The sequence below is a fragment of the Loxodonta africana genome, chromosome 1, assembly GCF_030014295.1.
Source record: "Loxodonta africana isolate mLoxAfr1 chromosome 1, mLoxAfr1.hap2, whole genome shotgun sequence".
NCBI lineage: Eukaryota > Metazoa > Chordata > Mammalia > Proboscidea > Elephantidae > Loxodonta > Loxodonta africana.
The window spans coordinates 198688074-198712179 of NC_087342.1; the positions used below are offsets into that span (position 1 = coordinate 198688074).

The following is a 24106-nucleotide window of genomic DNA, read 5'->3' on the forward strand; positions in this document are numbered from 1 at the left end:
ATCAAAGAAGCTTGATCTACACTCCAAACTTCAAATTCTTCTCTGTAAAGAATGCCCCTTGCTACTCAAATTGTCACTTGCAAGCTCATTACAGATAACAGAATCACAGGCCCTATCTCAGGCTGACTTAATGAGAATCTGTATTTTAATAAGATCCTCAAGTGACTTGTAGGCACATGAGAGCTTGAGAGGCACTGAATGTTGTCATCCCAGTTTGGGAGTTGATTCCAGCTGTGGTCAAAATACTTTGCCCTATTATCAATTATATCTTTGCAAACCCACACACAAAAAAGTGTACAGTAAGTAGTAGTATTTCAGAGTTAGTGGCAGAATTGGAATTTAAACTCAAGTTAGTCTGGCTACTTTGTTCAGTAGTAAGATATTTCGTGTGATTACAGCAGAAATGTTCTTAATCACCTTTTAAAACTTGTGTTATTACTTCAACTGAATCCCCTCTCTCCCTGTTATCTTGCAGAATACTGTTCTAGAACACGTGAATCAAAGGCTAAATCTCACCTCAAATGAAAGTAAGTCAATAGAAAGTATGTTAAGTCTTTGATGTTTAAGACTCCATTTTTGTTCTCACTTGCCTCACAATTCCTCCTGGCTCTTCCCTTTAGAGTGGCCATCCTCTCCTTGCCTGCCAGAACTCCTTCAAAACAAAACACAACATTACCTTTTTGTGATTCCCTCAAATAAGCTCACAGAGCCTGATTTTATTTCCGGTATACAGGAGGAAAAGAAAAAAAAAACAGATCTAATAACAACAGTGGCAAGCATGGGGCAGTTGCAAAGGTTTCAGGAACATAAAAATTTCTTGAAATGGTTGTGCCACATCTGCAGACTCCTATTCCCCTTCTCAGATGTGAGCATGCCCACTGCCTGGGTTTGAGTCCTGTCTCTACTACTTCTTGGCTATGTAACCTGGAACAAATTATTTAACCTCTCTGTCCTTCTGTCTCCTCATTAATAATAACAATACTACCAATACCAGGTAGATGTAAAGATTACAGATAGTCCATGGAATGAATTTAGAACTGTTCCTGGCCTATAGCAATAGTATTGTTACTTGTTGTCTTTTAAGTATCCTTATTACTTGTGGTGAAAATTAGTGATTCTCTTGACTGACTTCTATTCTAACCTTTTTTGGGAACCTACCATATCCATCTCTCCCTTCCGACTGGCTCTCAATTTCTTCCTTGATACACCCATACCACGACTCTCTGGCTCGTAAAAATGATAAATGCACTTACTGCTAACCAAAAGGTTGGAGGTTGGAGGCTGGTGAGCACCCAGGGGCACCTTGGAAGAAAGATCTGGCAATCTACTTTGGGCCACTATGACTCTATGGCAGCTGTTTTTTTTTTTTTTTTTATACTCATGCTAGAGGGATAAGCCACTCTGCTATTAGCACACAATGACCAATCAGATTAGAAGGGGCTGCCATACTTCCCAAAAGGTTATATCAAAGTCTTTGGTTGGGGGGAAGGATCATGGAGTTCAATAAAAGTCCTTCTAACCCAGATTTCTGGTTGCACATTGGAATCACCAGTTGAGTAAATTTAAAAACCACTATAAGTAAATAAATAAAATTCCTATGCCTCAAAAACTTCCCTGATATTGTGAAAGATGAGAAGATATCTATCCAAGATGCTCATCGAACTCCACATAAGGTAGATGTTAAAAGAAAGTCACCAGGACATATTATAATCAAGCTTGCCAAAACCAAAGATAAAGAGACAATTATAAGAGCAGCGAGGGATAAAAGAAAAGTCACCTAGAAAGGAGAGCCAATACGCTCAGACTACTCGGCAGAAACCACGCAGGCAAGAAGGCAATGGGATGACATATTTTAAAAATTAAAGGAAAAAAATTGCCTGCCAAGAATCATGTATCCATCAAAACTGTCTCTTAAATATGACGGTGAAATTAAGACATTTCCAGATAAACACAAGTTGAGGGAACTCGTAAAAACCAAACCAAAACTACAAGAAATACTAAAAGGAGTTCTTTGGATAGAAAATCAACAATATCAGGTATCAACCCAAGACTAGAACACTGGGCAGAGCAACCAGAAGTCAACCCAGACAGGGAAATCCAAAAAAACAAAGCAAGGTTAAAAAAAAAAAAAAAAAAGCCCAACACAGGGTAACAGCGATGTTATTATATAAAAGAAGACAACATTAAAATAATAAAGAGGGACTAAGAAATGTCCCCCCACATGTCTGTTGGTTTGTTGTACTGTGGGAGCTTGTGTGTTGCTGTGATGCTGGAAGCTATGCCACTGGTGTTCAGATACCAGCAGGGTCATCCATGGAGGACAGGTTTCAGCTGAGCTTCCAGACTAAGACAGACTAGGCAGAAGGACCCTGCAGTCTACTTCTGAAAAGCATTAGCCAGTGAAAACCTTATGAATAGCAGCGGAACATTGTCAGATACAGTGCTGGAAGATGAGCCCCCCAGGTTGGAAGGCACTCAAAAGATGACTGGGAAAGAGCTGCCTCCTAAAATTAGGGTCGACCTTAATGACGTGGGTGGAGTAAAGCTTTCGGGACCTTCATTTGTGGATGTGGCATGACTCAAAATGAGAAGAAAAAGCTACAAACATTCATTAATAATCGGAACATGAAATGTACGAGGTATGAATCTAGGAAAATTGGAAATCGTCAAAAATGAAATGGAATGCATAAACATGGGTATCTTAGGCATTAGTGAGCTGAAATGGACTGGTATTGGCCATTTTGAATCAGACAATCATAGCCTACTATGCTGGGAATGACAACTCGAAGAGGAATGGTGTTGCATTCATTGTCAAAAAGAATGTTTCAAGATCTATCCTGAAGTACAACGCTATCAGTGATAGGATAATATCCATAAGCCTACAAGAAAGACCAGTTAATACGACTACTGTTCAAATTTATGCACCAACCACTAGGGCCAAAGATGAAGAAATAGAAGATTTTTATCAGCTGCTGCAGTCTGAAATTGATCGAAAATGCGGTCAAGATGCATTGATAATTACTAGCGATTGGAATGCAAAAGTTGGAAACAAAGAAGAAGGATCAGTAGTTGTAAAATATGGCCTTGGTGATAGAAACAATGCCAGAGATCGAATGATGGAATTTTGCAAGACCAATGACTTCTTCATTGCAGACACCTTCTTTCACCAACATAAACGGCGACTATACACATGGACATCTCCAGATGGAACACACAGAAATCAAATTGACTACATCTGTGGAAAGAGACGATGGAAAAGCTCAATATCGTCAGTCAGAACAAGGCCAGGGGCCGACTGTGGAACAGACCATCAATTGCTCATATGCAAGTTCAAGGAGAAACTGAAGAAAATCAGAGCAAGTCCACAAGAGCCAAAATATGACCTTGAGTATATCCCACCTGAATTTAGAGACCATCTCAAGAATAGATTTGATATATTGAACACAAGTAACCAAAGACCAGATGAGTTGTGGAATGACATCAAGGACATCATCCATGAAGAAAGCAAGAGGTCACTGAAAAGACCGGAAAGAAAGAAAAGACCAAGATGGATGTCAGAGGAGACTCTGAAAATTGCTCTTGAGCGTCGAGCAGCTAAAGCAAAATGAAGAACTGATGAAGTAAAAGAACTGAACAGAAGATTTCAAAGGGCCTCTTGAGAAGACAAAGTAAAGTATTATAATGACATGTGCAAAGAGCTGGAGATGGAAAACCAAAAGGGAAGAACACCCTCGGTGTTTCTCAAGCTGAAAGAACTGAAGAAAAAATTTAAGCCTCGAGTTGCAATAGTGAAGGATTCTATGGGGAAAATATTAAATGACCCAGGAAGCATCAAAACAAGATGGAAGGAATACACAGAGTCATTATAGCAAAAAGAATTAGTCGATATTCAACCATTTCAAGAGGTGGCATATGATCAGGAACCGATGGTACTGAAGGAAGAAGTCCAAGCTGCTCTGAAGGCATTGGCAAAAAACAAGGCTCCAGGAACTGATGGAATATCAATTGAGATGGTTCAACAAACAGATGCAGCCCTGAAGGTGCTCAATCGTCTATGCCGAGAAATATGGAAGACAGCTTCCTGGCCAACTGATTGGAAGAGATCCATATTTATGCCTATTCCCAAAAAAGGTGACCCAACCGATTGTGGAAATTATAGAACAATATCTTTAATATCACATGCAAGCAAAATTCTGCTGAAGATCATTCAAAAGCGGCTGCAGCAGTATATCGACAGGGAACTGCCAGAAATTCAGGCTGGTTTCAGAAGAGGACGTGGAACCAGGGATATCATTGCTGATGTCAGATGGATCCTGGCTGAAAGCAGAGAATACCAGAAGGATGTTTACCTGTGTTTTATTGACTATGCAAAGGCATTCAGCTGTGTGGATCATAACAAACTATGGATAACACTGCGAAGAACGGGAATTCCAGAACACTAAATTGTGTTCATGAGGAACCTTTACATAGATCAAGAGGCAGTTGTTTGGACAGAACAAGGGGATACTGATTGGTTTAAAGTCAGGAAAGGTGTGCATCAGCATTGTATTCTTTCACCATACCTATTTAATCTGTATGCTGAACAAATAATCTGAAGAGCTGGACTGTATGAGGAGGAACAAGGCATCAGGATTGGAGGAAGACTCATTAACAACCTGCGTTATGCAGATGACACAACCTTGCTTGCAGAAAGTGAAGAGGACTTGAAGCACTTACTAATGAAGATCGAAGACCACAGCCTTCAGTATGGATTACACCTCAATGTAAAGAAAACAAAAATCCTCACAACTGGACCAATGAGCAATATCATGATAAACAGAGAAAAGATTGCAGTTGTCAAGGATTTCATTTTACTTGGATCCACAATCAACAGCCATGGAAGCAGCAGTCAAGAAATCAAAAGACGCATTGCATTGGGCAAATCTGCTGCAAAGGACCTCTTCAAAATGTTGAAGAGGAAAGTTGTCACCCTCAAGACTAAGGTGTGCCTGACCCAAAAAAAAAAAAATTATTATTTTTTTGTATTTTCAATCTCATCATATGCATGTGAAAGCTGGACAATGAGTAAGGAAGACCAGAGAAAAGTTGACGCCTTTGAATTGTGGTGTTGGCGAAGAATATTGAATATACCATGGACTGCCAAAAGAACGAACATATCTGTCTTGGAAGAAGTGCTGCCAGAATGCTCCTTAGAAGCAAGGATGGCGAGACTGTGTCTTACATACTTTGGACATGTTGTCAGGAGGGATCAGTCCCTGGAGAAGGACATCATGCTTGGCGGACTACAGGGTAAGCGGAAAAAAGGAAGACTCTCAACAAGGTGGATTGACACAGTGGCTGCAACAATGAGCTCAAGCATAACAATGATTATAAAGATGGCGCAGGACCGGGCAATGTTTCGTTCTGTTGTGCATAGGGTCACTGAGTCGGAACCGACTCGATGGCACCTAACAACAAAAAGAAAAGTAATCATACACCTTCCATATGGAGAGGAAAATACGGCGACACAAAGAAATAAAAGTTAGTTTTAAATTTAGAAAAATAGGGGTAAATAATAAGGTAACCACAAAGGAGACAAACTATCCTACTCATCAAAATAAAAGGGAAAAATACAGACTCAGCAGAAACAAAATCAACAACAACAAATAAGAGGAAAGGACAATATATAAAGAAAATCTACTCAGCACATAAAATCAAGTGGGAAAAAGAAACTGTCAACACACAAAAAAAGACATCAAAATGATAGCACTAAATTCATACCTATACATAATTACCCTGAATGTAAATGGACTCAATGCACCAATAAAGAGACAGAGAGTGGCAGAATGGATTAAAAAATAAGATCTACCTTTATGCTGCCTACAAGAGACACACCTTAGACGTAGAGACACAAACAAACTAAAATTCAAGGGACGGAAAAAAATGTATCAAGGAAACAACAATCAAAAAGAGCAGGAGTGGCAACATTAATTTCTGACAAAGTAGACTTTAAAGTTAAATCCATCAGAAAGGATAAGAAAGGACACTATATAATGATTAAAGGGACAGTACACCAAGAAGATATAACCATATTAAATATTTATGGACCCAATGTAGGGCTGCAAGATACATAAAACAAACTCTATCAGCATTGAAAAGTGAGATAGACGGCTCCACAATAATAGTAGGAGACTTCAACACACCACTTTTGGTAAAGGATAGGACATTCAGAAAGAAGCTCAATAAAGACACGGAAGATCTAAATGCCACAATCAACCAAACTGACCTCGTAGACATATACAGAACACTCCACCCAACAGCAACCAACTATACTTTCTTTTCTAGTGCACATGGAACATTCTCTAGAATAGACCACATATTAGGTCAAAAAGCAAGCCTTAGCAGAATCCAAAACATTGAAATATTACAAAGCATCTTCTCTGACCATAAGGCCATAAAAGTGGAAATCAATAACAGGAAAAGCTGGGAAAAGAAATCATACACTTGGAAACTGAACAATACCCTGCTCTAAAAAGACTGGATTATGGAAGACGTTAAGGATGGAATAAAGAAATTCAGAGAATCCAATGAGAATGAAAACACTTCCTATCAGAACCTTTGGGACACAGCAAAAGCAGTGCTCAGAGGCCAATTTATATCAATAAATGCACACATCCAAAAAGAAGAAAGGGCCAAAATCAAAGAATTTTCCCTACAACTTGAGCAAATAGAAAGAGCAACAAAAGAAACCCACAGGCAGCAGAAGAAAACAAATAATGAAATAGAAAACAGAAGAGCAATTGAAAGAATTAACAAGACCAAAAGCTGGTTTTTTGAATAAATCAACAAAATTGATAAACCATTGGCCAAACTGACAAAATAAAAACAGGAGAGGAAGCAAATAACCCGAATAAGAAATGAGAGGGGCGATATTACAACAGACCCAACTGAAATTAAAAGAATCATATCAGATTACTATGAAAAACTATACTCAAACAAATATGAAAACCTAGAAGAAGTGGATGAATTCCTAGAAACACACTACCTACCTAAACTAACACAAACAGAGGTAGAACAACTAAATAGACCCATAACAAAAGAAGAGATTGAAAAGGTAATCAAAAAACTCCTAAAGAAAAAAAGCCCTGGTCCGTATGGCTTCACCGCAGAGTTCTACCAAACTTTCAGAGAAGAGTGAACAGCACTACTACTAAAGGTATTTCAGAGCATAGAAAAGGACGGAATACTACCAAACTCATTCTATGAAGCCACCGTATGACTGATACCAAAACCAGGTAAAGACACCACAAGAAAAGAAAATTATAGACCTATATCCCTCATGAACATAGATGCAAAAATCCTCAACAAAATTCTAGCCAATAGAATTCAACAACATATCAAAAAAAAAAAAAATTCACCATGACCAAGTGGGATTCATACCAGGTATGCAGGGATGGTTCAACATTAGAAAAACAATTCATGTAATCCACCACATAAATTGTTTTTCTACTGGGTTACCACATAAATAAAACAAAGACAAGAATCACATGATTTTATCAATTGATGCAGAAAAGGCATTTGACAAAGTTCAACACTCATTCATGATAAAAACTCTCAGCCAAATAGGAATAGAAGGAAAATTTCTCGACATAATAAAGGACATTTATACAAAGCCAACAACCAACATCACCCTAAATGGAGAGAGCCTGAAAACATTCCCCTTGAGATTGGGAACCAGACAAGGATGCCCTTTATCACCACTCTGATTCAACATTGTGCTGGAAGTCCTAGCCAGAGCAATTAGGCTAGATAAAGAAATAAAGGGCATACAGATTGGCAAGGAAGAAGTCAAAGTATCTCTATTTGCAGATGACATGATCTTATACGCAGAAAACCCTAAGGAACCCTCCAGAAAACTACTGAAACTAATAGAAGAGTTCAACAGAGTATCGGGATACAAGATAAACATACAAAAATCAGTTGGATTCCTCTACAGCAACAAAAAGAACATTGAAGAGGAAATCACCAAATCAATGGCATTTACAGTAGCCCCCAAGAAGATAAAATACTTAGGAATAAATCTTATCAGAGATGTAAAAGACTTACACAAAGAAAACTACAGTACACTTCTGCAAGAAACCAAAAGAGACGTACATAAGTGGAGAACATACCTTGCTCATGAATAGGAAAACTTAACATTATAAAAATGTCTATTCTACCAAAATCGATCTATACATTTAATGCAATTCTGATCCAAATCCCAATGACATTCTTTAATGAGATGGAGAAACAAATCATCAATTTCATATGGAAGGGAAAGAGGCCCCTTGATAAATGAGGCATTACTGAAAAAGAAGAACAAAGTGGGAGGCCTTACTTTACCTGATTTTAGAACCTATCATACCGCCACAGTAGTCAAAACAGCCTGGTACTGATACAACAACAGACACATGGACCAATGGAACAGAATTGAGAATCCAGACATAAATCCATCCACATAGGAGCAGTTGATATTCGACAAAGGGTCAAAGTCAGTTAAATGGTGAAAAGACAGTCTTTTTAACAAATGGTGCCGGCATAACTGGATATCCATCTGCAAAAAAATGAAACAAGATCCATACTTCACTCCATGCGCACAAACTAACTCAAAATGGATCAAAGACCTAAATATAAAATCTAAAATGATAAAGATCATGGAAGAAAAAACAGGGACAACATTAGGAGCCCTAATACATGGCATAAACAGTATACAAAACATTATAAAGAGTGTAGAAGAAAAACTAGATAACTGGGAGCTCCTAAAAGTCAGAGTAGAACTGGCCCATAGTCAAACAGAGTAGAACTGGCCCATAGAGTTTCTAAGTCTGTAAATCTTTACGGAAGCAGACAGCCACATCTTTCTCCCGTGGAGCCGCTGGTCGGTTGGAACTGCTGACCGTTTGCTTTTAAACACTGTGCCACTGGGCTTTTTCCCAAATTTTAACATGCATATACTTTGCCTGGGGATCTTGAAAAAGCATATTCTGTTTTTGTAGGTCTGGGGTGAGGTCTGAGATTGTGCATTTCCACAAACTCCCAAATGCTGCCAATGCTGCTGGAACCTGGGCCTTCCTTAAAGTAGCACAGTACTAGCACAGGGTTTGCAAACTATGGCCCTCATGGCAAATCCGGCCTGCTGCCTGCTTTCCTATAGCCCGTGAGCTAGAAAGCGTTTTTAACTTTTTACGATGGCTTAAAAAAAAAAAAGGCAAAATAAGAATATTTCATGATGTGTAAATTATATGACTTTCAAATTTCAGTGTCCATAAATATGGTATTACCGGAGCACTACTATGCTCATTTGTTTACCTATTGTCTATGGCTTCTTTGCACTACAGTGGCAGAGCTGTGAAGGTGACACGGAGGCTATGTGGCCCATAAAGCTTAAGATATTTACTAACTTGCCTTTTATAGAAAAAATTTATAGACCTCTATATTATAAGGATATCTGGAAAATAACGTCACATGAAGCTTTCACTGTCTCCCCGTTTTTTTGTTTTTAGTTTCTTTGCCTTTCAAATTATTCCCTGTTACACAACTAATTCATAATACATCTTTATTATTATTTAAAAAATTAAGATATCAAATGAGCAAAACGCCTATTCTTCCTGCCTCTAATGGTAGCCAGTATTTTTACAGGTTTTTTTATGTGCATTTACATATTACATGGACATGGAGGAATATATAATTTAGCTTCAGAGAATAAATAAATTGAATGACACTAACATCATTGTTCTACAGTTCATCTTCTTCACGCCCACGCCCTGGCATCCATCATACCATATGTTATGAGGATTACTTCAAATCAGTTCGCGGAAATTAAACGATTAAAAAATTAAAAGTCTTGTGGTTAAAAACATGAACTCCAGGCTCATTTTTTATAGAATTACAACATATTTCCTGTGACAATTATTAGGTAGGTAAATCTTTTTGATCTTGAGATTTACCCTGGTGGCGAAGTGGTTAAAGAGCTTCACTGCTAACCAAAGGTCAGCAGTTTGAATCCACCAGCTGCTCCTTGGAAACCCTGTGGGGCGGTTCTACCCTGATGCTGTTAAGTCGGAATCAATTCGATTGCAACGGTTTTGATTTGTAATATGTCCTGCGAGCTGTAAAAATAAGGAGCCAGAGAGGGCAAGCTTAGCCTCTGGTTTGGCCAACTTACTTTCTAAACCTTAGTTTTGAATTCTATAGAACAGAATAACAACACCTACCTCATAGGTTTGTTATAAGAATCAAAGGAGATTATGTATAATATTTATCAGAGTACTTGACATATAATAAGCCATTTTTTTTTATATTGGTAGTTTTTTTAATGCATAGAAGCATTTGCTGATTTCACATACATATTTGTTTTGTATTTTCACTTAAGTAACAGCAACAGAGAAAGAAAATATGCCATTTGGCAGGCCCAGGGTTATGCAGAAGAACAAGGAACACTGTCTCCTTTACCACAGAGAATATGTGAGTGGATTTGGAAAAGCTTTCAGGATGCCCATGTGGAGCTCATATACAACCCCTAAGCCAGTAAGTCTCTGAGTCCATTGTTCCATGCAGGCTGGAAAAAATCAGTAATGCTCTGATATTCTAAGAGTTCTTAGGTGGTGCAAACAGTTAAACATGCTCAGCTGCTAACCGAAAGGTTGGAGATTTGAGTCCATCCAGAGGTGCCTTGGAAGAAAGGGCTGGCAAACTTGCTTCTGAAAAACCAGCCATTTGAAAACCCTATGGCGCACAGTTCTACTCTTACAGACATGGGGTCCCCGTGAGTCAAAACTGACTCGATGGTAACTGGTTTAATATTCTGCTAGTTGAACCTTGATTTGCAGTGAAGGCCCCAAAGAAAGATCACTGGCCAGTGACTTATAAGACAATGTACCAGGTATAACAGAAAGGTGTTAGGGGAGTGCAGAAGAGTAAAACATTGCGTTTTGAAATCAGAAAGCGTTTACTGGCCAATTGGTAAAGCTGGTAAAAAAAAAAAAAAAAAAAGGCTGGTAGGAAAGAGCATTTCAAACAGAAGGAATTGGCAGTACAAAGGCACACAATTCATTTGGTATTTCCCAAGCACATGGTGGGTGCACCTAGAAGGTGATGGTAACTAGATGATCAGGCCTTTGTGTTTGATTATTAATTCATTTAACAAACACTATCTGCTGTGTGCTGTGGTAGGCACAGGGAACACACTGTAAACAAGATGTAATTCTTCCCTGAAGGATCCAACACTCTAATAGGTCAGGCTAGACATATATGTACAGGTATGTTATGTCACAGATCCCTCCAAACTGAGGTCAGGAATCCACTTGTTCAAACTCTTTTCCCTTTTTAATAAATGGTGCTGGGACAGTTGACTAAAATAAGGAAAAATTTGAAATTAGATCCCTACTTCATATCATACAGAGTTCCTGGGTAGTATGAACAGTTAACCTGCTTGGCTGCTAACCAAAAAGTTGGAGGTTCAGAGTTCATCCAGAGGCACCTGTATTGTTTAATTGGCCTTGGCTAAAATTTTTATCTGAAGCCTCAGTTATCAGTTTTAATGATGAATCTCAGAAAGGTTAACTTGATTTATTTGAGAACACACGATGCAACTGATTAGCCACTTCATCTTGTGAGATAAGAGAGAAGATTAGGAAATATTTACAGCGCTTAAAATAGTAATAATAGCAATAGTAAAATAACCAACAATATTTGGAGTCTCTGGGTGATGTAAACAGTTAACGTGCTCGGGTGCTAATAGAAAGATTAGTGGCTCAAGTCTACCCAGAGGCATCTTGGAAGAAAAGCCTGGTGATATACTTCTGAATAGCCTGCCATTGATAACCATAAAAAAAACCCTATAGAGCACAGTTATTGTCACACAAGTGGAGTCGCCATGAGTCTGAATCAGCTTGATGGCAACTGATTCATGTCATACACAAAATTAAATTGCTACTGGATTTATAGACCTAAATGGAACAGCAGATCCATATTTTTCTTTGTGCATGTCTTTATGACATTGGAATAGAGAAAGATTTCTAAAAACACAAGAAAACAGAGGGAATTGAATAATTTGACTATATTAATATTAATGTATGAGAAAAAGACAAAGTTAAGGATGGGGAAATATATTTGCATTGCATATAAGAAATATTCGGAATCGTAATTTGGATCCAGAATATCTAATAAATATGTATGAATAAATAAGACAATGATAAGCATCTTAGCTGATAAGTGAGCAAAGGATATAAGCCAAGCAATTGAACCTCATTAGCTATCAGGGAAATATAAATGAAAGCAAAAATCAAAATCTGCCAAAATTCAATCTGAACATTCTTTCAGGGCAGGGATGGTATTGTTGAATGTACCTCCAGCAGGTAGAGCTGCTTAGTAAACGCTTATAAATGAATGCATTGGATGAACTAATCACAACCATTATTTAAAACAAACAAACAAGCTTTTAAACCGGAAAGTTTTCTTTCAGCCAGAAATGTAAATAAGTCAGAAAGCTGTTTTTACAGAGATAACCTTAGTATTTTTACATTCAGGGACTCTGATGACAAACCTCTAGCTCTTACTGTCCTTGCTAAGGATACAGATATTCTGCTTCTTTTTATGAAAAGGAAATTGTTGTATCCGGTTTATCCAACTCAAGATTCATGAAAAATAGGCATATTGTCCCACTGGTAATTAAAGCTTTGTGTGTTCTGAAGGTCAAACTCTGCTGCGGACAAAAGTTCAGTTGTGATCACTGGCAGCACAGTGCTAATGTTGTTTATGTTCTAGTAAGGGCAAATATTTTACAGTTACCTGGCTAATTTGTATGGCTGGTGGCAACATTACTTTCTTAACATGCACAATGTTCAGTTGTTTGTGATTTTCTTCAGCATGCCACATTTCTTAAAATAATTTCTATGTTGTTTCTGTTTTTGTTTTTTTCCCCTCATGGGGGCTCATCTTCAGGAAGGTCAGTCTTATTATGCCTTATTCATTTCTTTATTTGAAAAAGGCACATGGGGTTGTATGGAGTTACGGGGGATGTTGATGTTTTTAATACTTTCCTCTGGAGTCTTGCATTCCTGAATTTATATGAGCTTTGGCAGAAACCAAAGGCAGAGAGATTTTAAGTGGGCTAACAGACTAAAAGCTTGGTACAATTTTTTTTGTTATTGATTTTAAAAAACTAGCTTCTTTGTTACCAAAAGTTCTTGTCCTTTCATTGATCCCACAGAATGCCTTGTGTATTTCTCCCTCCTTGTGACAGGGTGGAATTCTAGCAATTTTCTGCTTTCTAATTCAGAAATTACTCTGTTAGTATGTTGTGGTTCACGAAAATTACATACAAGGATGTTTTGAGATTCACATAAAAATGTTGTAAATCAGGTCTGTGTTTGAAAAATCAGACTTTAAATAAGCGCTTTTTGGAACCTGGGCCCAGTTGGCCTGCGCCTCTAAGTTTTATGGAGCTTTTGTTTTTCTGTGGCTTTGGTGGGTTTTCTAATTTTTGTTGTTGTTGTTATTATCTCAGAAGAGTTCTGGGGAAATAGCTGTAATTTGAAATCATGGTTTTACAATTACTGGTTCAAAGCCATTAAGGCTGATCAGGCCATATGTATGGGTTTTGCTTCTGGCCCTGCTCAGTAGGAAGATGTGAAATGTGTTTTTTGTTGTTGTTGTTGCTAGGTGAAAAACTGAAAATAAGAGCAAGAATTACAGTTACTGTTAAAATAAATACTTAAGAAAGTTAATATGGAATGAAAGGAATTTTCAGGGAAGAAAATCTAATGCACCTTGAAAATGCGTACACACACACACATATATGTAAAGTATTCCATATCACTGAATTTTTAAAGTCTTTTGTGTTTCTAAAGCTTTTTTTTATTACCTTTGATATTATAAATAATTGACACACTCATGTTTTTGTGAGTCTTTAATAACTAGGGACTTTATTGTGTTGCAGAAATATTTTTGAACTATAAAAAAATCTTTTCCCTGCCAAAAAAAAAATATTACAGGACCAGAAAAAAAAATTTCAAAGTGTATATAGTTACTGTCTTATCATAAGGCAAGACCATAATTGCTCAATCTTCAAATATGTTTAGCTTTTACATTCCGCCTACAGGTAAGGAGAGTCTGTAACTTGAGTAAAAATGATTTTTTCCTCTGTTCAGGTTTACTTTTTCTGGCTCTGTTTATCATTTACCTACTCCTGAAAAATTTAAAGGGCTAGGGAGTTTAGATCTTATCTGAGCACCTAAGTTCTATCATTTTTCTGACTTTTTATTCCTTGGTTTCAAAAAAGTCCAAGGAACCTTGAAAAGGTGGCAGAATTGAAGTGTGTTTGGTGGTGGGGGTGGTTCACTATTCTTTCCGAGACCAAGACTCAGAAATGACTTAACTATACCTCCTCTCCATCTTTCTAGAAGGCTGTTACATAATGTCACTTTTGTAAGGTGACCACATCCTGTCTGCGCTAGTTTTAATGCACTTGGATTAGGTGGTTCAAGTTTGGTATGTAAGAAATAAGGATTTTCAGACAGCATGAAGATATCATGGTCCATTTGTCCCAATCCCAAGTCTGTGCCATGTAGAAAAAGGAGTAAACATTTTGCTCAACTAAATTGTTTGACCACAGTTTCCACAGTTAATTATTTCAATGAGACTACATGGTTTAATGCTGAATTCAGATTTAGAATAAAGAGTTTAACAACAATTATATTACTATCTCCCTTGGCACTATGACCATTTAATTATGCACTTACACTTACGTAAAACTTTATATTCTTGTAATTTTAACTGTTGGAATATAAGCATTTAATTCTCTTTACATTATGGAAAATGCAGCTATGGCTACTTCTATATGTTCTGTATTTCTTTAAGAAACATTAACTAAACATGAAATGTTAGCATAAAATGATAAAGATGTGTGGTAGGAAGCATCAACTCACAATATTCTGGATGTTTATGGGGCCGACTCAGTCAGCAATCGATATTCTATGTACTCCTATTTTACAACATCTTTGTGTGCCCTTTTAAACTAAGTGGAGAAAACTGTTTACTACGTTTTTGAAAAACTATAAACAAGTGTTTTTAGCATTCTAGCCTCTGCCTTCAGAAGGAAAAACCCGTTGCCATGGAGGCGATTCTGACTCATAGCCACCGTGTAGGACAGAGTAGAACTGCCCCACAGGGTTTCCAAGGAGTGGCTGGTGGATTTGAACTGCTGACCTTTCTTTTGGTTAGCAGCCAAGCTCTTAACGACTGCCCCTTCGGAAGGAGAGAGTGAAATGAATGGCAAGATCCAATCCCTTCAATATAACACCAATTATATTTGTATTTCTTGGTTTACCATGCTTCTTGTTTTTCTGGAGCGTATAGATGGCCCAGGAGCTTACTGAAAAAGGAATCAGGGAAAATACGCTTTTGAAACTTTGTGTGATTTAATTGATGATTTAACTGGCTTTTTAGAAATTTAGAAGTAATTTTTCCTTTAAAAATTAATAGGACATTAGACCTGGGCTGATACTCTAATTTTTTTTTTTTCAATTTCTTTTCTACCTCTGTCTTGTTCCACTTTTTAAGAACTATCTGAAACTTCTAAATCTTATTGAATGTTTTATTTCTATCATATATTTTTTAAATATCCAGAGTTCTTTCTGTTCTTCTGCCTCCCCCCTCCCCCTTTTTTTAAATTGTGCTTTAGATGAAAGTTTTCAGAGCATGTTAGTTTCTCAGGAACCCCTGGTGGTGTAGTGGTTAAATGCTACAGCTGCTAACCAAAGTGTCGACAGTTCGAATCCACCAGGTGCTCCTTGGAAACTCTGTGGAGCGGTTCTACTCTGTCCTATAGGTTCGCTGAGTCAGAATCAACTCGACTGGTCTTGGGCTTGGGGGATTAGTTTCTCACTGAACAATTAATACACATATTGTTTTGTGACATTGGTTGCCAGCCCTGTAATGTGTCAGCACTCTACCCTTCTTGACTTGGGTTCCCCATTTCCATTTGCCCAGCTTTCCTGTGCCTTCTTGCCTTTTTGTCCTTGTCCCTAGGCTGGTGTGCCCATTTAGTCTCACATATGTGGTTGAGCTACATGTATTAATGTTTATTTTATGGGCCTGTCTAATCTCTGGCTGAAGGGTTAGCCAAAGGAGTGACTTAAGTACTGAGTTAAAAGGGTGTCTTGGGGCCATAGTCTCAGGGTTTATCCAGTCTCTGTCAGACTGGTTTTAAGCCTGGTCTTTTTTTCTTTTGTGAGTTTGAATTTTTATTCTACATTTTTCTTCCACTGTGTCAGAGATCCTCTATTGTGACCCTTGTTAGAGCAGTTGGTGGTGTGGTAGCTGGGTAACGTCAAGTTGCGCCGGACTCAGTCTGGTGGAGCTGTGGTAGTTGTGGTCCATTAATCCTTCGGACTAATCTTTCCCTTGGGTCTTTGGTTTTCTTCATTCTCCCTTGCTCTGACGGGGTTCCCTATTTCCATTTTTATTGCTTTCTGTTCCTTGTTTATAGATGCGATAAAGCTGATTTCTCTGAGAAAGGAGTTTTCTTCTGCCCTCTGCATTGTCTTTTTCCTCTTTGTTCTTCTTCTCCCTCCTATCAAATGTCTGGTGGTCCTTGCCTGTCAGTTCATATTTTAAGGGTGAGACACTAAACTAAATGGTTGGGGCTTGCCAGCTGACGAGTTTTATTATGACATGATCAAGAAAGAACCCAGCCAATTTGTCGAGGACCCCAACTGTCAGTATCTGTAATTTCCTCTTGTACTGGCTTACTGTCCAAAAAGAAGACTTTTTTAAAAATAATTTTTATTGTGCTTTAAGTGAAAGTTTACAAATCAAGTCAGTCTGTCACATATAAACTTATATACACCTTACTACATACTCCCATTTACTCTCCCCCTAATGATTCAGCCCACTCCCTCCTTCCAGTCTCTACTTTCGTGACTGTTTTGCCAGTTTCTAACCCTCTCTACCATCCCATCTACCCTCCAGACAGGAGATACCAACACAGTCTCAAGTGTCCACCTGATAACAAGTGGCTCACTCTTCATCAGCATCTCTCTCCAACACATTGTCCAGTCTCTTCCATGTCTGATGAGTTGTCTTCGGGAATGGTTCCTGTCCTGGGCCAACAGAAGGTTTGGGGACCATGACCGCCAGGATTCTTCTAGTCTCAGTCAGACCATTAAGTCTGGTCTTTTTATGAGAATTTGGGGTCTGCATCCCACTGTTCTCCTGTTCCCCCAGGGGTTCTCTGTTGTGTTCCCTGTCAGGGCAGTCATCGGTTGTGGCCGGGCACCATCTAGTTCTTCTGGTCTCAGAATGGTGTAAGTCTCTAGTTCATGTGGCCCTCTCTGTCTCTTGAGCTCACAGTTATCGTGTGACCTTGGTGTTCTTCATTCTCCTTTGATCGAGGTGGGTTGAGACCAATTGATGCATCTTAGATGGCCGCTTGTTAGCATTTAAGACCCCAGACACCACATTTCAAAGTGGGATGCAGAATGTTTTCTTGATAGAATTTACTTTGCCAATTGACTTAGAAGTCCCCTGAAGCCATAGCCCCCAAACTCCTGCCCTTGCTCCGCTGACCTTTGAAGCATTCAGTTTATACCTGGAAACTTCTTTGCTTTTGGTCCAGTCCAGTTGAGCTGACCTTCCCTGTATTGAGTATTGTCCTTCCCTTCACCTAAAGTAGTTCTTATCTACTAACTAGTCAGTAAATAACCCTTTCCCTCCCCCCTCTCGTAACCACAAAAGAATGTGTTCTCAGTTTATACTATTTCTCAAGATCTTATAATAGTGGTCTTATACAATATTTGTCCTTTTGCCTCTGACTAATTTCGCTCAGCATAATGCCTTCCAGGTTCCTCCATGTTATGAAATGTCTCACAGATTCGTCACTGTTCTTTATCGATGCGTAGTATTCCATTGTGTGAACATACCACAATTTATTTAAGCATTCATCCGTTGATGGACACCTTGGTTGCTTCCAGCTTTTTGCTATTGTAAACAGAGCTGCAATGAACATGGATGTGCATATATCTGTTCGTGTAAAGGCTCTTATTTCTCTAGGGTATATTCCGAGGAGTGGGATTTCTGGGTTGTATGGTAGTTCTATTTCTCACTGTTTAAGATAACGCCAGATATATTTCCAAAGTGGTTGTACCATTTTACATTCCCACCAGCAGTGTATGAGAGTTCCAATCTCTCCGCAGCCTCTCCAACATTTATTATTTTGTGTTTTTTGGATTAATGCCAGCCTTGTTGGAGTGAGATGGAATCTCATCGTAGTTTTAATTTACATTTCTCTAATGGCTAATGATTGAGAGCATTTTCTCATGTATCTGTTAGCTGCCTGAATATCTTCTTTAGTGAAGTGCATGTTCATATCCTTTGCCCACTTTTTGATTGGGTTGTTTGTCTTTTTGTGGTTGAGTTTTGACAGAATCATGTAGATTTTAAAGATCAGGCGTTGGTCGGAGATATCATAGCTGAAAATTCTTTCCCAGTCTGTAGGTGGTCTCTTTACTCTTTTGGTGAAGTCTTTAGATGAGCATAGGCGTTTGATTTTTAGAAGCTCCCAGTTATCTGGTTTCTCTTCATCATTTTTGGTAATGTTTTGTATTCTGTTTATGCCTTGTATTAGGGCTCCGAATGTTGTCCCTATTTTTTCTTCCATGATCTTCATCGTTTTAGTCTTTATGTTTAGGTCTTTGATCCACTTGGAGTTAGTTTTTGTGCATGGTGTGAGGTATGGGTCCTGTTTCATTTTTTTGCAAATGGATATCCAGTTATGCCAGCACCATTTGTTAAAAAGACTATCTTTTCCCCAATTAACTGACACTGGGCCTTTGTCAAATATCAGCTGCTCATATGTGGATGGATTTATATCTGGGTTCTCAATTCTGTTCCATTGGTCTATGTGCCTGTTGTTGTACCAGTACCAGGGTGTTTTGACTGCTGTGGCTGTATAATAGGTTCTAAAATCAGGTAGAGTGAGGCCTCCCACTTTCTTCTTCTTTTTCAGTAATGCTTTACTTATCCGAGGCTTTTTTCCCTTCCTTATGAAGTTGGTGATTTGTTTCTCCATCACAATAAAAAATGTCATTGGAATTTGGATTGGAAGGGCATTGTATGTATAGATGGCTTTTGGTAGTATAGACATTTTTACTATGTTAAGTCTTCCTATCCATGAGCAAGGTATGTTTTTCCACTTAAGTAGGTCCTTTTTAGTTTCTTGCAGTAGTGCTTTGTAGTTTTCTTTGCATAGGTCTTTTACATCTTTGGTAAGATTTATTCCTAAGTATTTTATCTTCTTGGGGGCTACTGTGAATGGTATTGATTTGGTGATTTCCTCTTCAATGTTCTTTTGGCGTAGAGGAATCCAACTGATTTTTGTATGTTTATCTTGTATCCTGATACTCTGTTGAACTCTTCCTTTAGTTTCAGTAGTTTTCTGGAGGATTCTTTAGGGTTTTCTGTGTATAAGATCATGTCATCTGCAAAAAGAGATAATTTTACTTCCTCCTTGCCAATCCAGATGCCCTTTATTTCTTTGTCTAGCCTAATTGCTCTGACTAGGACCTCTAGCACAATGTTGAATCAGAGTGGTGATAAAGGGCATCCTTGTCTGGTTCCCGTTCTCAAGAGAAATGCTTTCAGGCTCTCTCCATTTAGAATGATGTTGGCTGTTAGCTTTTTATAGATGCCCTTTATTATGTTGAGAAATGTTCCTTCAATTCCTATTTTGCTGAGAGTTTTTATCATGAATGGGTGTTGGGTTTTGTCAAATGGCTTTTCTGCATCAATTGATAAGATCATGTGGTTTTTGTCTTTTGTTTTATTTATATGGTGGTTTGCATTAATGTTTTTTCTAATATTAAACCAACCTTGCATACCTGGTATAAATCCCACTTGGTCATGGTGGATTATTTTTTTGATATGTTGTTGAATTCTATTGGCTAGAATTTTGTTGAGGATTTTTGCATCTATGTTCATGAAGGATATAGGTCTGCAATATTCTTTTTTTGTGGTGTCTTTACCTGGTTTTGGTATCAGGGATTTGGTGGCTTCATAGAATGAGTTAGGTAGTATTGAATCATTTCTATGCTCTGAAATACCTTTAGTAGTAGTGCTGTTCACTCTTCTCTGAAAGTTTGGTAGGGCTCTGCAGTGAAGGTGTCCAGGCCAGGGCTTTTTTGGGGGGGGAGTTTTTTGATTATCTTTTCAATCTCTTTTTTTGTTATGGGTCTAGTTAGTTGTTCTACTTCTGATTGTGTTAGCTTAGGTAGGTAGTGTTTTTCTAGGAATACATCCGTTTCTTCTAGGTTTGCAAATTTGTTCGAATACAATTTTTCATAATAATTTGATATGATTCTTTTAATTTCAGTTGGGTCTGTTGTGATATGGCCCATCTCTTTTCTTATTTGGGTCATTTGTTTCCTTTCCTGTATTTCTTTAGTCAGGCTGGCCAATGGTTTATCAATTCTGTTAATTTTTTCAAAGAAACAGCTTTTGGCTTTGTTAATTCTTTCAATTGTTTTTCTGTTCTCTAATTCATTTAATTCAGCTCTAATTTTTATTATTTGTTTTCTTCTGGTGCCTGATGGATTCTTTTGTTGCTCACGTTCTATTTGTAGGGACAGTTCTCTGATTTTGGCTCTTTCTTCTTTATGTATGTGTGCATTTATGGATATAAACTGACCTCTGAGCATTGCTTTTGCTGTGTCCCAGAGGTTTTGATAGGAAGTGTTTTCATTCTCGTTGCATTCTATGAATTTCTTTATTTCCTCCTTAATGTCTTCTATAACCCAGTCTTTTTTGAGCAGGGTATTGTTCAGTTTCCAAGTATTTGATTTCTTTTCCCTAATTTTTCTGTTATTGATTTCCACTTGTATGGCCTTGTGGTCTGAGAAGATGCTTTGTAATATTTTGATGTTTTGGATTCTGCAAAGTTTTGTTTTATGATCTAATATGTGATCTATTCTAGAGAATGTTCCATGTGCACTAGAAAAAAAAGTATACTCTGCAGCTGTTGGGTGGAGTGTTCTGTGTAAGTCTATGAGGTCAAGTTGGTTGATTGTAGCAATTAGATCTTCCGTGTCTCTATTGAGCTTCTTACTGGAAGTCCTGTCCTTCTCCGAAAGTGGTGTGTTGAAGTCTCCTACTATAATTGTGGAGGTGTCTATCTCACTTTTCAGTTCTGTTAAAGTTTGTTTTATGTATCTTGCAGCCCTTGTCATTGGGTGCATAAATATTTAATATGGTTATATCTTCCTGGTCTGTTGTCCCTTTAATCATTATGTAGTGTCTTTCTTTATCCTTTGTGGTGGATTTATCTTTAAAGTCTATTTTGTCAGAAATTAATATTGCTACCCCTGCTCTTTTTTGAGTGTTGTTTGCTTGATATATATTTTTTCCATCCTTTGAGTTTTAGTTTGTTTGTGTCTCTAAGTTTAAGGTGTGTCTCTTGTAGGCAGCATATAGACGGATCGTGTTTCTTTATCCGGTCTGAGACTCTCTGTCTCTTTATTGGTGCATTTAGTCCATCTACATTCAGCGTAATTATAGATAAGTATGTGTTTAGTGCTGTCATTTTGATGCCTTTTTGTGTGTGTTGTTGACAATTTCATTTTTCCACTTACCTTTTTGTGCTGAGATGTTTTTCTTTGTAAATCGTGTATTCCTCATTTTCATAGTAGTTGAATTTATGTTTGTTGAGTTGTTATGTTTTTCTTGCTTTTTATTTTGAGTTATGGAATTATTAGACCTCTTTGTGGTTACCTTAATATTTACCCCTATTTTTATAGGTAAAAACCTGACTTGTATTGTCCTATATTGCCTTGTTTTCCTTTCTATATGGCAGTTCTATACCTCCTGTATTTAGTCCCTCTTTTTGATTATTGTGATCTTTTACCTAATGACTTCAATGATTCCCTGTTTTGAGCGTTTTTTTCTTTTTAAAATTAATCTTAATTTGTTTTTGTATTTCCCTATTTGAGTTGATATCAGGATGTTCTGTTCTGTGACGTTGTGTTGTGTTGGTAGCTGATTTTCTGACCAAACGATTTCCTTTAGTATTTCTTGTAGCTTTGGTTTGGTTTTTGCAAATTCTCTAAGCTTGTGTTTATCTGTAAATGTTTTAGTTTCATCTTCATATTTGAGAGAGAGTTTTACTGGATATATGATCCTTGGTTGGCAGTTTTTCTCCTTCAGTGTTCTATATATGCCATCCCATTGCCTTCTTGACTGCATGGTTTCTGCTAAGTAGTCTGAACTTATTCTTATTGATTCTCCTTTGTAGGAGACCTTTCTTTTATCCCTGGCTGCTTTTAAAATTTTCTCTTTATCTTTGATTTTGGCAAGTTTGATGATAATATGTCTTGGTGATTTTCTTTTTGGATCAATCTTATATGGGGTTCAATGAGCATCTTGGATAGCTATCCTTTCGTCTTTCATGATGTCAGGGAAGTTTTTTGCCAACAGATCTTCAACTATTCTCTCTGTATTTTCTGTTATCCCTCCCTGTTCTGGAACTCCAATCACACGCAAGTTATTCTTTGTAGAGTCCCACATGATTCTTAGGGTTTCTTCATTTTTTTTAATTCTTTTATCTGATTTTTCTTCAACTATATTGGTGTCAATTGCGTTATCCTCCACCTCCCCCACTCTGCATTCCAATTGCTCCAGTCTGCTCCTCTGACTTCCTATTGAGTTGTCTAATTCTGTAATTTTATTGTTAATCTTTTGGATTTCTGAATGCTGTCTCTCTATGGATTCTTGCAGCTTATTTTTCCACTATGTTTTTGAATAATCTTTTTGATTTCTTCAACTGCTTTATCAGTGTGTTCCTTGGCTTTTTCTGTAAGATTGCCTTATTTCATTTCTGACGTCATCCCTGATGTCTTGAAGCATTCTGTAAATTAGTTTTTTATATTCTGCATCTGGCAATTCCAGGATTGTATCTTCATTTGGGAAAGATTTTGATTCTTTAGTTTGGGGAGTTGTAGAAGCAATCATGGTCTGCTTCTTTATGTGGTTTGATATCGACTGCTGTCTCCGAGCCATCTATAAGATATTGTAATGATTTATTTTATTTTATATTTGCTCACTGAGTCTTATCTTGTTTTGTTTTCTTTCAGTATACATAGATGGGCTACTAGATTACGCTGTCTTAATTGTTGTAGCCTTTGAATTACTTATGTCCTATTATCAGCTGGTCTGGGCTGTTACCAGATATATAAGCCTAAGAGTCCATTCACTATTCTTGTGGAGAATCTGATTTTGGGTCACCAAGTGTGTGCTGTAGACTGTCACCTATTCACTTAGAGGAGTAGTGGTGATAGTTGTGTGCACCAGATTCTAGTAGCAGCAGGGTTTCACACTCCAGGGGGGGCAGGATGCTGACAAGCTTCCCCCAAGTTCCAGTGAGGTAGGTGTGTCTCTATTCCTAAAGCACTTTGGTGGGTGGGCTCTGTAGCTGTCCCTTAGGCACCCAATGCATGTACCTCTACAGATTGGTAGGTGTCACTATCCTCAGACCCCTTTGGCAGGAGGCTAGGTGGTTTGGGTGGAGCTTCAGCCCTCAGTTCCCCGTTGTGGGTCAGTGAGGGCTCTGTTTAATAGGTAGAGATATCAAACCTGGGAAACTTGTCTTTCCAGTAATCTGCTAAAACAATTATAGTCAGACCATTATCAGAATTGCCTTTGCATTATAATAGCCACCTTGTTCCCTGTAGAGATGAAAGCCCAAGACTGTGGGTCTCATATGCTTGGCTGGAGCTGGTTCTGTATTTTTATTCCAATTTCGGGAAACAGGGAAGGAGTTTTGGTCCCTGGGTTTCTTGTAGCTGCTTCTCTCAGGCCAGGAGAATGGGTTAGGAAAAGACAACACAAAAACAAAAATGCTTTACTCCCTGGCCCAGGAAATTCCAATGTTAATGAAGCTGCCTGGGAAGGGAGGGGAGGGATCAGATAGATAGGAGAGAGTAGCACCCAGGAATATAGACAGTTACTTATCTTGCTTGGTGATGACTGTTTTATCTGAGATTCCTGAGGAGCGTGTAGCCTGTGTGTGCTGGTTGGGTCAAGATTGCCCCCAAGGGTCAGG

The 24106-nt window shown here is 38.0% G+C and overlaps 1 protein-coding gene across 1 annotated transcript in view; it reads left to right on the forward strand.

The window, feature by feature from the left end:
• ENPP3 (ectonucleotide pyrophosphatase/phosphodiesterase 3) overlaps positions 1–24106 on the forward strand; it is a 129445-nt gene that overhangs the window by 83566 nt on the left and 21773 nt on the right. The window contains exons 19-20 of the mRNA XM_064294849.1: positions 476–527; positions 10391–10545. Coding sequence (XP_064150919.1) covers positions 476–527; positions 10391–10545 — 207 coding nt within the window. The remainder of the gene's footprint in view (positions 1–475; positions 528–10390; positions 10546–24106) is intronic.